At 39.5% G+C, this 13,187-nt stretch overlaps 1 protein-coding gene across 6 annotated transcripts in view; it reads right to left on the bottom strand.

Annotated features, from left to right (window-relative positions):
- The window catches only part of ppp6r3 (protein phosphatase 6, regulatory subunit 3), a 32,026-nt gene that overhangs the window by 6,651 nt on the left and 12,188 nt on the right, over window positions 1-13,187 (bottom strand). For 4 of the 6 annotated variants that reach the window (XM_076265186.1, XM_076265179.1, XM_076265195.1 and 1 more), the window contains exons 5-18: window positions 9,940-10,077; window positions 9,617-9,682; window positions 9,408-9,520; window positions 7,251-7,364; window positions 7,015-7,144; window positions 6,691-6,843; window positions 6,356-6,514; window positions 6,184-6,248; window positions 5,770-5,885; window positions 5,590-5,675; window positions 4,686-4,772; window positions 4,304-4,401; window positions 3,306-3,360; window positions 105-235 (exon numbers count right to left, since the gene is read on the bottom strand). In XM_076265186.1, coding sequence (XP_076121301.1) covers window positions 105-235; window positions 3,306-3,360; window positions 4,304-4,401; window positions 4,686-4,772; window positions 5,590-5,675; window positions 5,770-5,885; window positions 6,184-6,248; window positions 6,356-6,514; window positions 6,691-6,843; window positions 7,015-7,144; window positions 7,251-7,364; window positions 9,408-9,520; window positions 9,617-9,682; window positions 9,940-10,077 — 1,511 coding nt within the window. The remainder of the gene's footprint in view (window positions 1-104; window positions 236-3,305; window positions 3,361-4,303; window positions 4,402-4,685; window positions 4,773-5,589; window positions 5,676-5,769; window positions 5,886-6,183; window positions 6,249-6,355; window positions 6,515-6,690; window positions 6,844-7,014; window positions 7,145-7,250; window positions 7,365-9,407; window positions 9,521-9,616; window positions 9,683-9,939; window positions 10,078-13,187) is intronic. The other 2 variants (XM_076265203.1, XM_076265218.1) reach the window with 2 other exon arrangements.

Here is a 13,187-nt window from a genome sequence, read left to right as displayed (position 1 = left end):
TTAAGAAGATGGAAACATATTCTGCAGAATGTGTTGGGTTTTGGTGAATATGAATCAGGACTAAAGGGCTATTGAGGGTCAAGCCAGGATATTAAGTGCCGTACCGAGGACGTCGCTGTGCTTCTGGTGCAAAAGTGACATCCTTCTCATCCCAAATGTCCTCCTCATCAGAGCCAGTGTCTTCAAACTGCTGAATCTTTTCCTTACAGCAGGCTTCAAACAGCGCTATATTTGCCTATGTGGATTGAAGACAGTGGCAGATGAAGACATCATTCTAAAAAGTAGGCTGACTACTGATGTACAAATCAATTCTTGCAGAACAAAATACTGTAATGTACTTACAGCATTAATAATATTAGCATAGTTATGCATGGATGCTTTAGAGCTGAACTTGGTCTTAATTACTTCTAGTCTCTGGAAAGAGTTAAGACGGTCCGAAATGCCAATTTGGATGCTTGAGTTGATTGGACTAGATCTTGCAGAACATTTAGTCTAATTTTAAGAACTTTATATAAATTACTGTAAAATTGGGAGGTCTTGGGAGGAATTTATACACACAAAATGAAAGCCACTGTGACTTGGCACTTTCAAATTAAACTAGACCTCATTGTCCATGATGTATAACATGAAAAGCTGCCGCCAGGTCATTCTGAGATCTATCTGCCATTAGTCACTTCCTGTGCGATATGAAAAAGCAGAAAAAATGCTCCAAACATTTAAACAGTTTTTTAATCTTTAATGTTTAAGATTACAGGTAGGGTAAGGGCAACTTCTAACATATAAAACTTTCAATCCGCTAGCTCTCCTTTCTCTGAGAATGTTGTATCAATCAAATAACAAAACACTGTGTAAAGGTTCTCGGGGAGCATTGAAGAGAGGCAAGCTACCTCTGGTGTGTTTTACTCGGTATTTAGTTCAGATATAATGTAGTTGCTTTGGACAAAAGCGTCTAATAAGAAACACAAACATAAAACAAATGCGACGTCATCCAGCATCGCTTGCCCTGCCTTTAAAGCTACTAAAGAGAGTGTTGATTTGATGAAATTATTATTCTATGATTTGGAGAAAATGACCTCTAACGTTTCTGGTCTGTTAACTTTTAAAAATCTGTAACAATAAAGCAAGTAGAATTTTCCCCAAAAATAGCCAAATTTGGTTCATGAGAGGGTTAGCTGGTCTGCACACTGAAAAAATGTTTTAATATGTTTTTGTCCATTTAAAAAGTTATTGTTATCTTAAAACAAGAGCAGTCAAGCGACCACTGACCCTTGCCATACAATATTAAAGTAACACAATGTAGATAATTCCCCTTTTCGCAAATTTTCAATGTACTGGCGACCCAATTCAGCACCAAGGTGGTATCAAATTCATCTAAAACCAACAGAAAGGGCTTGTTACTACCTGCGACATCATTACATAGTGCAATACCAGGCGTTTTGAGCGTGTGTGTGTGTATGTGTGTGTGTGTGTGTGTGTGTGTGTGTGTGTGTGTGTGTATTGGGGTGAATTTCCCTCTGGATAAATGCTAAATAGATAGACTGTATCTATAGATGTACCGATATATCGGACAACAGCAGTATTGGCCAATATCAGCCTTGTAGACTTATATCGCCTATCAGCAAATTTATGACATTTACTGTGGCAGTGGCTGATGTTTACCTGTTATGCTACAACAATTCTACACTAGGTAAATGTGCTATTAAGGCCTGAAAGACTTGAATTTTGCTTTGGTTTTTATATGAATATTTTTCTTTCCACTATAATTAACAACTAAAATGAAGTAAACAAACAAAGAAAAAGATATCAGCATCGGTTATCGGCCAAATTGTTATTTTATATACCGCTATCGGCCCAGAATTTCCTGCATCCCTAATTCAAGTTATTCGAGCGGACAGACACGGACGAAGATTGCAATATCCTATTGCCCCCTAGCAAGGATACTAACGGACAAAAACAATTACAGTAAATCTTCATTTTTCTAGTGTGCGGACAACACTAACCTCCTCACTACAACAGCTGACCTCATCTCATCCTGAGCGCAACCGCTCTCTCCCTCTCAGAGGGGACTACACGGGCGTTGAGGAAATACTTTGATTAGTGGATAAAACATTATTCGCTCATATCATACTGTTTACTAACAAATTCATTACTTCTGTTGCGAAACCTCCATATGAATGATAGCATTTTTGCTAAAATTCATGTGTCTCCTATAGACCGCAACAGTCCTGCCCACAGCCGATTCCGGAAGTAAGAATACAATACAATACAATACAATTTCTCCATTGACAACTTCAGTATAAGCCATAAAATCGTAACCATCCATGGTAGACTTAAAACCAGCTACGACATGACTAAGCGATTGTACATGCTCATATTGAGGCCAAAAGTCAATGGGACGTCAACCCTGTTTTGAAGGGTCTATTCGTGATTTAACAGGAAAAGTACTACACTACCAAACATCCTAATGTGAGCTGGTAAAAGAAGAGCCTTTTATTGGTAGAGATCGCCGTTGCCATGGAAATGTTTATGCCACCGTTTCCGCGCCTGTGGTCTCGTTACTCGCTGGAATCAAGATGGATACCAAGGCTGTCAGAACCGATGTGTGGCCTCCCGATAAACATGTTCTCTTAAAAGTTGAATTTACTCAATGGAAACGGTAGGAAGTTAGTCATCTTCTTGTTAACATTAAAATAGAAGCATGTTAAACTATCGTTAGGCTGCAAATGTTCGAAATGTGTACGTTTGAAAAGGCTCATGGGATAGTATTTCCTTCTGTCGGAATTTAAAATATGTATACAGTCTTGTACCTTTGCCTTTTTTTGGATTTTTCTGGGTTTTTTTACTCAAAATTATGTTGTATGATTATGAGTCACGTCGTAGTTGGTTAGCCTAAGGCATGGTCTAAAACTCTTTATATATGGATTTTTCCAGACGCTGATTGGAGAAATTAATGGGAAACTTACTTCCGGAAACTAAGCTCTCGAAGGAGGGGCGGGACTGTGGAGGTCTATTCCTTCTAACTCAAGACGACTTATTTTCATTGGAATTTCTTTACAGTCTATCACGTTTCACAGCAATAAATTCATAATAATCTCTGGGTTCAACTTCTAATTAACATTACCTCTACTTAAGCTCAATTTTTATATTTAACGTCAATATTGGTCATTATTTGATAAACTTTGTCAACAAATCAGGCTTTAATCATCAAATTTATGCCCGAATCTAAAAATGAGGTTGTGCATTTTAGGCTAAAAACATTATAAGCTTACCTCCTAAATTAAATCAGGATGAAATGACATACTTACACTTTCATTGGTATTCAAGGAAAAGTTGATGTCTGATATTCTATCAAAGGGAATACTGCAAATGTAAAAAAAAAGAACAAGAGTTTAGAGTTTAAACAAATGGCTCAGACTGGACAAATAAGAGGTTACAATAAAACTACTAATGCTCAGAATAAAACTTAAGAGAAATGTTGAGAAATGAAATCGGCTGCACCCAACAGGCCACCCTTTAACCCAACAGCACCTGATCTAGTGGTGATCACTAAATCAAGTTACCCAAGGCATACTGAAGCGCCAAGCAAAGATCAGATTTATGGTTTAGGCTTCTGGTGTGACTGGTATGAAAGTTAAATTTCGTTTATTTCAGCTTTCAGTATTTAATGGAGGTTCACAAACAAGACCATATAAAATAGTCATGTTACACACCATGTAACTGAAACAAACTGAAGTATGTTTAAAACTAATTATACTAAACACAATCTCATCACATGTATTCTTTCTGTTAAATCCATAATATTCTCTCACAACTAAAGCCAAAAGTGCCATCATCTAGGTCCAGGCAGGATGCACCAAAACTCAACAATAGGTAGAAGTTCTGGCCAATTTGCATTCTCTACTAGCCACAACGTAAATAAAGAGAAGAGCCACACCCTAAAATGTATTTGCCTTGATTATTCTGCAGCTTTCAAGCAATCAGAGAAAAAGAAGAATTTTCATTCTACACCACAAAGTTCTCAAGCACCCGGAATGTGATTTGTTGCATGTATAGTTTACAGCCCACACACTTTTAGAAAAGAATAATGGTGAATAGGAACAACTACAAGACTGTTTCAGGAGCTTTTCAGGGAACCACTTCAGTATGGCACCACTAAGTTTTTAGGCTCCTGTGGACTTTCAGTAAACCATAACATCTGTGCCAATACAGTCTATACTTGGTAATTATGTTGAGCATTTACAGAAGGGAGGGAGAGTGGAAGAATATGGAGGGGGAAAAAAACCCATGTATGGTCAGTACTCACTCCACGACATCATCCTGATCTGCAAACTCTTCGTCATTGAAGCCAAACTGCTCAATAAAATTGGACGTCATTTGTTGCATCTGATAATCAGAAAAGGCCTGGCAAACCCAGGACCAACGATAATGATATAGTCTTGACACTATGCAAAAGCTTTCATATGTTTTCCATTGATGAAAAAAAGAAATTTAACAGCATGTCACCCATGCACATTCATGGTTACTGCTATAATATGCAAAACGTGTTTTTTTTATTCATTTATTTTACCTTGTATTCAATTAGCCATTTATCAGACTAGTGCATTAAATATGTTAAACTGTGCATGAACGGAAGATATTAAATAAATAACACTGAAGATTCATCGCTCTTGCAGTTACAGACTTACTTGTTGCAGGGAAGAGTCCTGGTGAAATCCACCGTCCTTAAAATCTACTTCATCGTCACTGGATGAGTGAATGTGGTTTGTGCTAACCTATAAAAAGGAAATGGCAAATCCTTTTACAAATCAGATGATTCAACAGCGATAGAGGCATGAAATGGAGTTCAAAAATTGCAGTCATGGTAGAGGTTACCTAAAAATATAGCACATTTACTCAACATATTAGCCTGGCGGGCCATGCTATATCATTGAAATGTATAGTCTGGAATCGAACCATTCACCTCGCTTAATCCAAGGGGCGGGCAGAGAATTGTCTTTCAAACTGCCTAGGCATGCAATAAGCCAGCGCTACGACCATATCCGTATCCGGTCGGCAAAACGGCAAATACATCCATCTTCGAAAGGAATGACTTAAGTGCATTGTGTTGCTCAACTTTCAAAGAAAAGCACAAGTCCAACTCCTCCAAAGTTGACGCCAACGCCGATTCAAACAACCGCTCTTCGTTCGCCATAGCCACCTTCCTTGTTGTTCACCGTCGCAGGACTGTCGTTATCCGACTAAGCCCGCCTTAAGACTCTCTAACAAAATAGAGCGCTGGGATTGGATGACGTCCACGGCGTCAGCCAATAGAAATCCCTATGGTTTGGTACTAGACGTACAGGCTGAGCAAATTAATTTGCCGCCGCTAGGGTGCGTCTAGATTTCTAGGCTATCAACATATACCATTACTCAAAATAAACATCTACTGAAATATACATGACTTAATTCTAAATTACTTTGGCTGCCATTTTTATCTCTAGAAAAGGACCACTGCCATATGTCAGTGTGTCTGCTATAATGTGGGTAATTAAAATCCACTGCAGACTCAAGACCATGTCTACTTCAGTTCATGATTGAGACAACACTTACCAAGTCTACAGTGTTAATCTTATTCGTGTCTGATAGCTGGCCAGAAGTGAAGGACTCCCATCTTTCTCTGTCATCCTCTGGAAGCTCTGGAGAGATAGAGATGGGGAGATGGACATATGAGCAAGGCAAAAGCTTTACGATGACCCATCATTAGTGGTCATCAGAGGATGGATCTCTCACCTGAGATGAGCTGCTGGATCTGAGCCCCATTGGGGCCCTTGTCACCATTGTGTACTATGGAGTTGGCTATTCTGGTTAGGTGGCCCATGTAGCCTCTCCGACGTCCACCCTCAGCCCTGAAAAACAGTGGAAAAACAGCTCTTTTAATCTCTTCAAGATAAACCGCACCTCCGTTAGTGTGACTATGGTGCAACACAGGGATTAAAGCAAGGATGTTTCTGTGCCTCAAATTTTCAAGATCTTTATGAATAACATCTTTAACAGCCTGGTCAACACCTGAATTCCTGCATAGTGTCTGAAAATGTTAAGCCTTTTACAACATTACCAAATCAATGCTTTGTCTGTATAGACTTCTGAACATGTCTGTATAGACTTCTGTTCTTTTCCTCATTATTAAAGTTCAACTGCACTTACTGTTCCTTCTCGTTAGAGCCCCATGCATCCAAGATTCTCTGTAGTAACTGGCACTTCTGAAAGAGCTGGATGTGGAAAGGAACAAAAACAATGGTTTTGGTTGGTTTATCGATAAGATATGATTGAGCAGCAAAAAAACACAAGGACAAATGGGGGGTGGGGGGCTTCTCACATGTTTGATGAGGTGGTTTTCCCTGACAGGCTCTTGGTCTTGCTCTCTGTTAATTTCGGGAGTTTCACTTTGGGCTGGAGGCATTGCTAAGATCATTGCAGTGCAAATTTCTACTTGTATGTGCAAGAAGTTATTCCATATGTATTTAAAGTACATATCCTGTACAAATAAAAAAAAGTGGCCCATTAGTACACATTAATTTCAACAACTTCATTTCACAAGAGTTAAGAATGTAAAGCTGCTACAAATAACTGAGCATTTGAATGCATCCTTACAACAATAAATTGTGATTGGGACATGGGGTGTCTACATGTTCTTTTATGATGGCAACTCACAAGTATGACTCCTAGAGTGTTGAGGTTAATCAACTCCTGGTTTATGATATGCGTGTTGGTCTGCAAGAGACTGGCCACCAGTCGCACCACATTGAGGCGGGTGTTACCCACCGGAGGGTCCAAGACTCCCCAAGTGGTTTTCATGAGCGTTTTCTGAAGACACAAAATAAGAGTTAATGACGATTCACACCAGCGTCAATTTCATGAAGTTGGAGATGTCTTCGATTAATCCAATTTAAGAGTAGTTAGTGTAGGTAAACAAAGTGGTAACAATTTGTGATGGCATAATTAATTCAAAATTAAAGAAATATTCACAACATTCACCTTGGGAGGATCCAGGAGTAGCTGGTGGAAGTCTTTCAGTCGAGGCCTGACAGCCTCCAGGATGCTCTGGTTGACTGAGAAGGAGGGATGGTTCATGCCTGGAGGACACATCTCCAGGTGGCCCTCAAAGCTACATGTGAGAAGTCAACAGAACCAACAAGGAACCTCCAATCAGCCCACCAGCATAACAAACAGCCAGGGATACCATACATTTGAAAAACATTTAAGGCCCTTACGCAGGTCTCCGTGTTTCGAAGAGTGTGAGCAGAATCTGGATCACGCTGACAATGGCTGACTCGTTCTTCTCCTTGTCAAAGATGTTGGACAGCAGCTGGTCCAATGTCTCTTGCCTACAATAAATCATTCAATCAAAGTTGTCAGGAAACAGTTCCTGGCATTTAACTTTTTATTTCCACAGATCACAGCCACCGTACTGAACAGTTTTCTACTTGTGTGATAGATCAGTCCCACTTAAACCAAAGATGTTTTGATACCCTGTTGCTGAGCCAAATATAGTGTGGTAAAAAAAACTATTTGCAAACCATGGCACAGCAAGTCATTTACTGCTGTTGGTCAAAACATTGAGTAATCTGATATGACAATAATTCAAATTAAAAGTGTATTGTAATAAGTTCATCTGTATATAGTAATGTACAACTTTCTTTGGTTATTTTAATATATTGACAAGTGGGTGAGGTTATGTAAGCTGGAACTATTTAATCATACTCCCTTAAGAGGTTGCTAGGTTACGGGGACGCTAGCGAGACACGCCACTCCGTCTGGCATCATGTTTTTATGTAATGTTCGTAATTTTATGTAATGTCATGTTCATTTTTTGTATTGTTTTGTCTAGTTAAATGTATCATCTCTTCATTTATGTTATTTGCAATAGTTGTCGCAGTGTTTCCCATACATTGACTTATTTGTGGCGGCCCACCACAATATCAACATTGACCACCACACAATGATTTTCCAGGTTGTACTAAATTGTGCTTAAATCTGGTTAACATCATAACCACGCTGTGCTAATTAGTTAAAAACTGTTGTATTCAAGTTAATTATGCAAACCAACCACCACAAATGGAATTTAATTCTGTGGGAAACACTGGTTGTCGTGTTATTCTTAGTCCCTTTTACTGCTTCCAAGTCGGCTGATGTCGTTGGTCCATTGGGAGCTTGCTATGGCTAGAACTAGCTTTTGCCCTGGACTGACATCCTTCCATCCGTGAACGGTGCTGCACTTCACTGTCTGGTCGAGGAGCTTTATCAGGACAGCTGGACCTAGGCCTACTCTGCGAGGGATCTGCCGTGGCCGCCGAGCTGCTGCTGACCTGCGAGCTGGCATCTACCTTGCCTGGAGTCTGGATTGTGCAGACCAAAGTTTTTGGTGCAGACTAACGTTAAACTTCTAGCTAGCAGCTACTAACGTTCGAAACTACCGTTGACGTTGGGGAGCTCTGCAGTCTCTCGGGAGTCGGAGCATCAGGCTGTCGCTGTCGGGGGTCCACAGTGTTGCTGATCTGCGGGATCGCCAATGACTTCAGACGGTTAGCTTCTATGCTTCCAGTGATCTCTAGACTGAAGTAGGCCTACTAACGTCACTTACAGAAGGCCTATGTTAATGTTGGATCCTCCGGGTTGGTCTGAAGACGCAGCTGTGCGCCATGTCATTGCCATTGGACTGAGTTGGACTAAGTTAACACGGACTTTTCTTTATTTTAATTTCTTATTTATTTTATTACTTGTTCATTTTTGTTTGTTGTCTGTCTTGTATGTCTACCGTTAGGTGTCTCGGGTACGCTGGCGATTACGCCGCTCCCCGAGCGCCGCTGTTGTTGCAGGCAGCTCACTGCGCCAGGATTAGTGTGCGCTTCACCTCACTGTGTGTTCACTGTGTGCTGAGTGTGTTTCACTAATTCACGGATTGGGATAAATGCAGAGACCAAATTTCCCTCACGGGATCAAAAGAGTATATATACTTATACTTATCAGGCATCTTTTGTCTTGTGCGTCAATAGTTATTTTGTAAAGTTGTTTGTTTGTCTTGATGTCGCGGGAACACTGGCGACTACGCCGCTCCGTCCGGCATCTTTTGTCTTTTTGTTATGCGTCGTGTTTGTGGAGCGCTTTGTGTTGCACTTTGTGCATGTTAAATGCGCTATAAAAATAAAATTGACTTGACTTCATATCCTATCAACAACAATCACAATATTATCGTGGACAATATATATCGCCCACCCCCCCATCATCTTAAATACTCCTGAGTTAAAGTGATGAAGTATGCCTCTGACCACATGGATCTATAAAACACCAGATCAACACAATGGCAATCTAAACACAACCTAAACCCAGTCAGTTGACATTACAATGCGAAACAACTGAGACAATCATACTTTTCCAGTGTGGCCAGCAAAGGGTCTGGCTCTGAGCAGCCCTGCACTTGGAACATCTGATCTCTGCTCAGCCGGATGATCTCACACAGAGACTGAGACGCGTTTGAGTGCCTCTGCAGGGAGACAAGAGCCAGTTGTCAGACAAACAGGGAGAAACAGTACAAGATGGAAATACATGAGGAAGGGTGTAAAGGAAAGGCAATCCTCACATCTTCATCCTGAGATGGCTGTACCATGTCAACTAGACGCTGGATGACTTTCTCCTCATTAAGCCACTGAGGGGGAAAAATTAGAAAAGGGACAAGTGAGAAACTGCATATAGAGTACTGGAACAATGCACCACTATATTCATAAGGCTCACAAAGTACCGAAACACATACAAGTTCAATCATTTAACAAATCATACCTTTAATACAAAGCAATTATTCAAACACCAACATAGCTTCATGAGATGGGAACTTTATGTTAAATGGAAACCTGAAACTGCAGAGCCACACATTACCAGCAGGAATGAATAAGGAGAAGCTCTCACATTTAACACATCTTGTCTAAGCTGCTGAGGCTCAATGCAGGTAAGCATCCTCAGCAGCAGGTCCATGATGGCAGAGGTGCCTATGTGTTTGATCATGAGATCCACAAAGTCCTCCCTCTTTCGCAGAAACTCCACAATCTAAAAGAAACACAGAGTAGATGGGAGGTGAGCAGGGTCGGACTGGGAACAAAATTCGGCCCTGGCAATTTTCTCCTGGACCGGCCCACTACTGGACCGACGAGTCCCCCACCACCCCATGCCCCACTCACACACACAAGCCAACCGATACCAAAATCCCCCCCTGATTCCCCCCATAAATAACAAACACACAGTATCATGCTGTAGCAACACTTCATAAACTGAACCCAAACATTTAGATTTGGACCTATAGGTTATTATATAATCAGTATCGTAATTTCTGTCAACTATGACGATCTCCATGCATGTTCAGTAGCCTATATTTTTCATTTAGTCAAGCAGTGACATGTGGTTTAATCAGTGTTGGGCAAGTTACTTCAAAATCGTAATATATTATGTATTACTTATTACTGTCATTTCAAAGTAATTCATTACATTATAATATTACTGTATCTGAATTGTAAGGCATTACACTACTATTGTATTACTTTTAAGTTACTTTTACCAAAATATCTGGAAATATGGATTTGGAATTCTAAATGCAGTTTATTATGCTCAATGCAGCTCATTGCACTTCTAATGGAGGGTGATGTGGTACAACATAATGACTGAGCTAGGCTTAAGGCTAACAACAGTAGAATGCAATAGGTGCAGTGATGGCTCATGATGCAATACAAGGAACAATCATAGCCAGAATTTTGTTTAAAGAAGACAAAAGGTCAAAGTCTGGTCAATTGTGATAGAAATGCTGTAACTTTAGGCTTAGGCCTACTCATTAAAATCAACAGAGCCCACTACCTGTATATTGTAACCCAAAACTTAAAGACATGTCAAGATAGGCTACACAGTGCAGCTACTGGCCATTTTTGTGCCATAACTGGTGAAATACAGTATTAACCTAAGTATGTCATCATATGGCCAACTATAAAGATGCAATCTGCCTGTTCCCAGGGATGGGTAGTATTTCTGAAACATGTAATATGTGTTTCAAATGCAAAATAGTAATTTTGTAATTTTAAAAATACTGCAAAATACTATATGTGAAAAACACAAAAAAAGTAGATACTACAGACAGGTGTAATGAATAATTGGTAATTAGGCAACAATGGTTTATGTTTATCGCAATCAGCTAATGTGAGAACAGCTGTGTTCAACAACACTTACAGCTTTTCAGTGACAGCTATTGCTGAAGCATCAGCTCTGGTCTGAAGCACTGGTGTGAAGTGGTACGCAAGTAAAGATGAGCAAGTTGACCTGTGCAAGTTCACATAAGGACACTGACAAAGGCAACCATGTCCCATTGTCTCCATGCCAATCTTTAACAGAAAAATGTCAGATATCTCAACCACAATGACATCAATAGATGGTAAGGTGTTGAGTGTACCCACATAGGTCAGTCACTTAGGCCTACCATATATCGTCACAGGTGACAAGCTAATCATCGCAAAGTGTGCTAATGCTGGGAACAGGCAGGGATGGGCAAAAATATATCAGAATGTATTTCTAAATAAAATACCTAATACCCTCATTTTTAATGTATCAAAATAAACTACAAAATACAGTAGGCCTAACCATATTACGTATGTATCAAAATAAAATACTGTATTTTTGTATTTAGAAAATACTCAAAATACTTTTTTTCAAGGAAGTATGGAAGCACTGCAAAAAAAGCTTTTTTTTTTTATCCCAAACATTTAGCCTATTAAAACTATATAGTAAAAAACAATACAATTTGGCCCCTGTTGTATACCATATGCAAGTTCATGTAGTGTGATCAAAATTAAGAATAATTCAAGAATTTACATTTACATTTAGTCATCTAGCTGATGCTTATCCAAATGACTGACAGAGCTTTCAATTAACCACATTATAATCAATAGGCCAAAATCATAATTGTGTATCTGTGCCAAAATTCGTAATTCAAGTCCAGTGCAGAACTGAATAAGAAAATCATACGGCTATGTATCTTGAAGTTCCAATATGTGAGAGACTTGACGTGCCTTAATATCTACAACCTCAAGTATGCAGCTAATAAGGAAATAGAATTGTTATTTAATTAAACAAGGTGAACTTCTCCCCACTGTGGAATGCAGAAAAGGATGCTACAAGGAAGGAAATTCAAACACACTCAACACCTTACCATCTATTGATGTCATTGTGGTTGAGATATCTGACATTTTTCTGTTAAAGATTGGCATGGAGACAATGGGACATGGTTGTCTTTGTCAGTGTCCTTATGTGAACTTGCACAGGTCAACTTGCTCATCTTTACTTGCGTACCACTTCACACCAGTGCTTCAGACCAGGGCTGATGCTTCAGCAATAGCAGTCACTGAAAAGCTGTAACTGTTGTTGAACACAGCTGTTCTCACATTAGCTGATTGCAATAAACATAAACCATTGTTGCCTAATTACCAATTATTCATTACACCTGTGTGTAGTATCTACTTTTTTTGTGTTTTTCACATTTAGTATTTTGCAGTATTTTTAAAATACAAAAATACACAGCAATAAAGTATTTTGATACAAAATAGAGCCATTTCCTTCAACCCAATAAAATACAAATGACAAAATACTATTTTGCATTTGAAACACATATTACATGTTTCAGAAATACTACCCATCCCTGGGAACAGGCAGATTACATCTTTATAGTTGGCCATATGATGACATACTTAGGTTAATACTGTATTTCACCAGTTAGGGCACAAAAATGGCCAGTAGCTGCACTGTGTAGCCTATCTTGACATGTCTTTAAGTTTTGGGTTACAATATACAGGTAGTGGGCTCTCTGTTGATTTTAATGAGTAGGCCTAAGCCTAAAGTTACAGCATTTCTATCACAATTGACCAGACTTTGACCTTTTGTCTTCTTCTAAACGTTTTTGCCCAAGTTTGTGTGCCGTCATCACATTTTGCAAAATTAGGCTACCTTCGTTACTAACCTACCAGTTGATACTTTTTACGTGCATCGACTCGCGATTGATTGTGCATCTAATGTAACACTCGGTGGAGAGACTTCCACTTTCCAAGTTCCACTTTCACTGTCGTTGTGAGCTAAAAGGCTACTATATGGGAAATACTTTGAAGTTCCTTTTGAGTCCAAACATG

This window comes from Alosa pseudoharengus, unplaced genomic scaffold, assembly GCF_046254945.1.
Source record: "Alosa pseudoharengus isolate Yale_2024_CS ecotype anadromous, Long Island Sound unplaced genomic scaffold, YU_APseudo_1.1 YU_APseudo_1.1_scf_10, whole genome shotgun sequence".
NCBI lineage: Eukaryota > Metazoa > Chordata > Actinopteri > Clupeiformes > Clupeidae > Alosa > Alosa pseudoharengus.
This window is presented reverse-complemented; position numbering and strand designations above follow the sequence as displayed.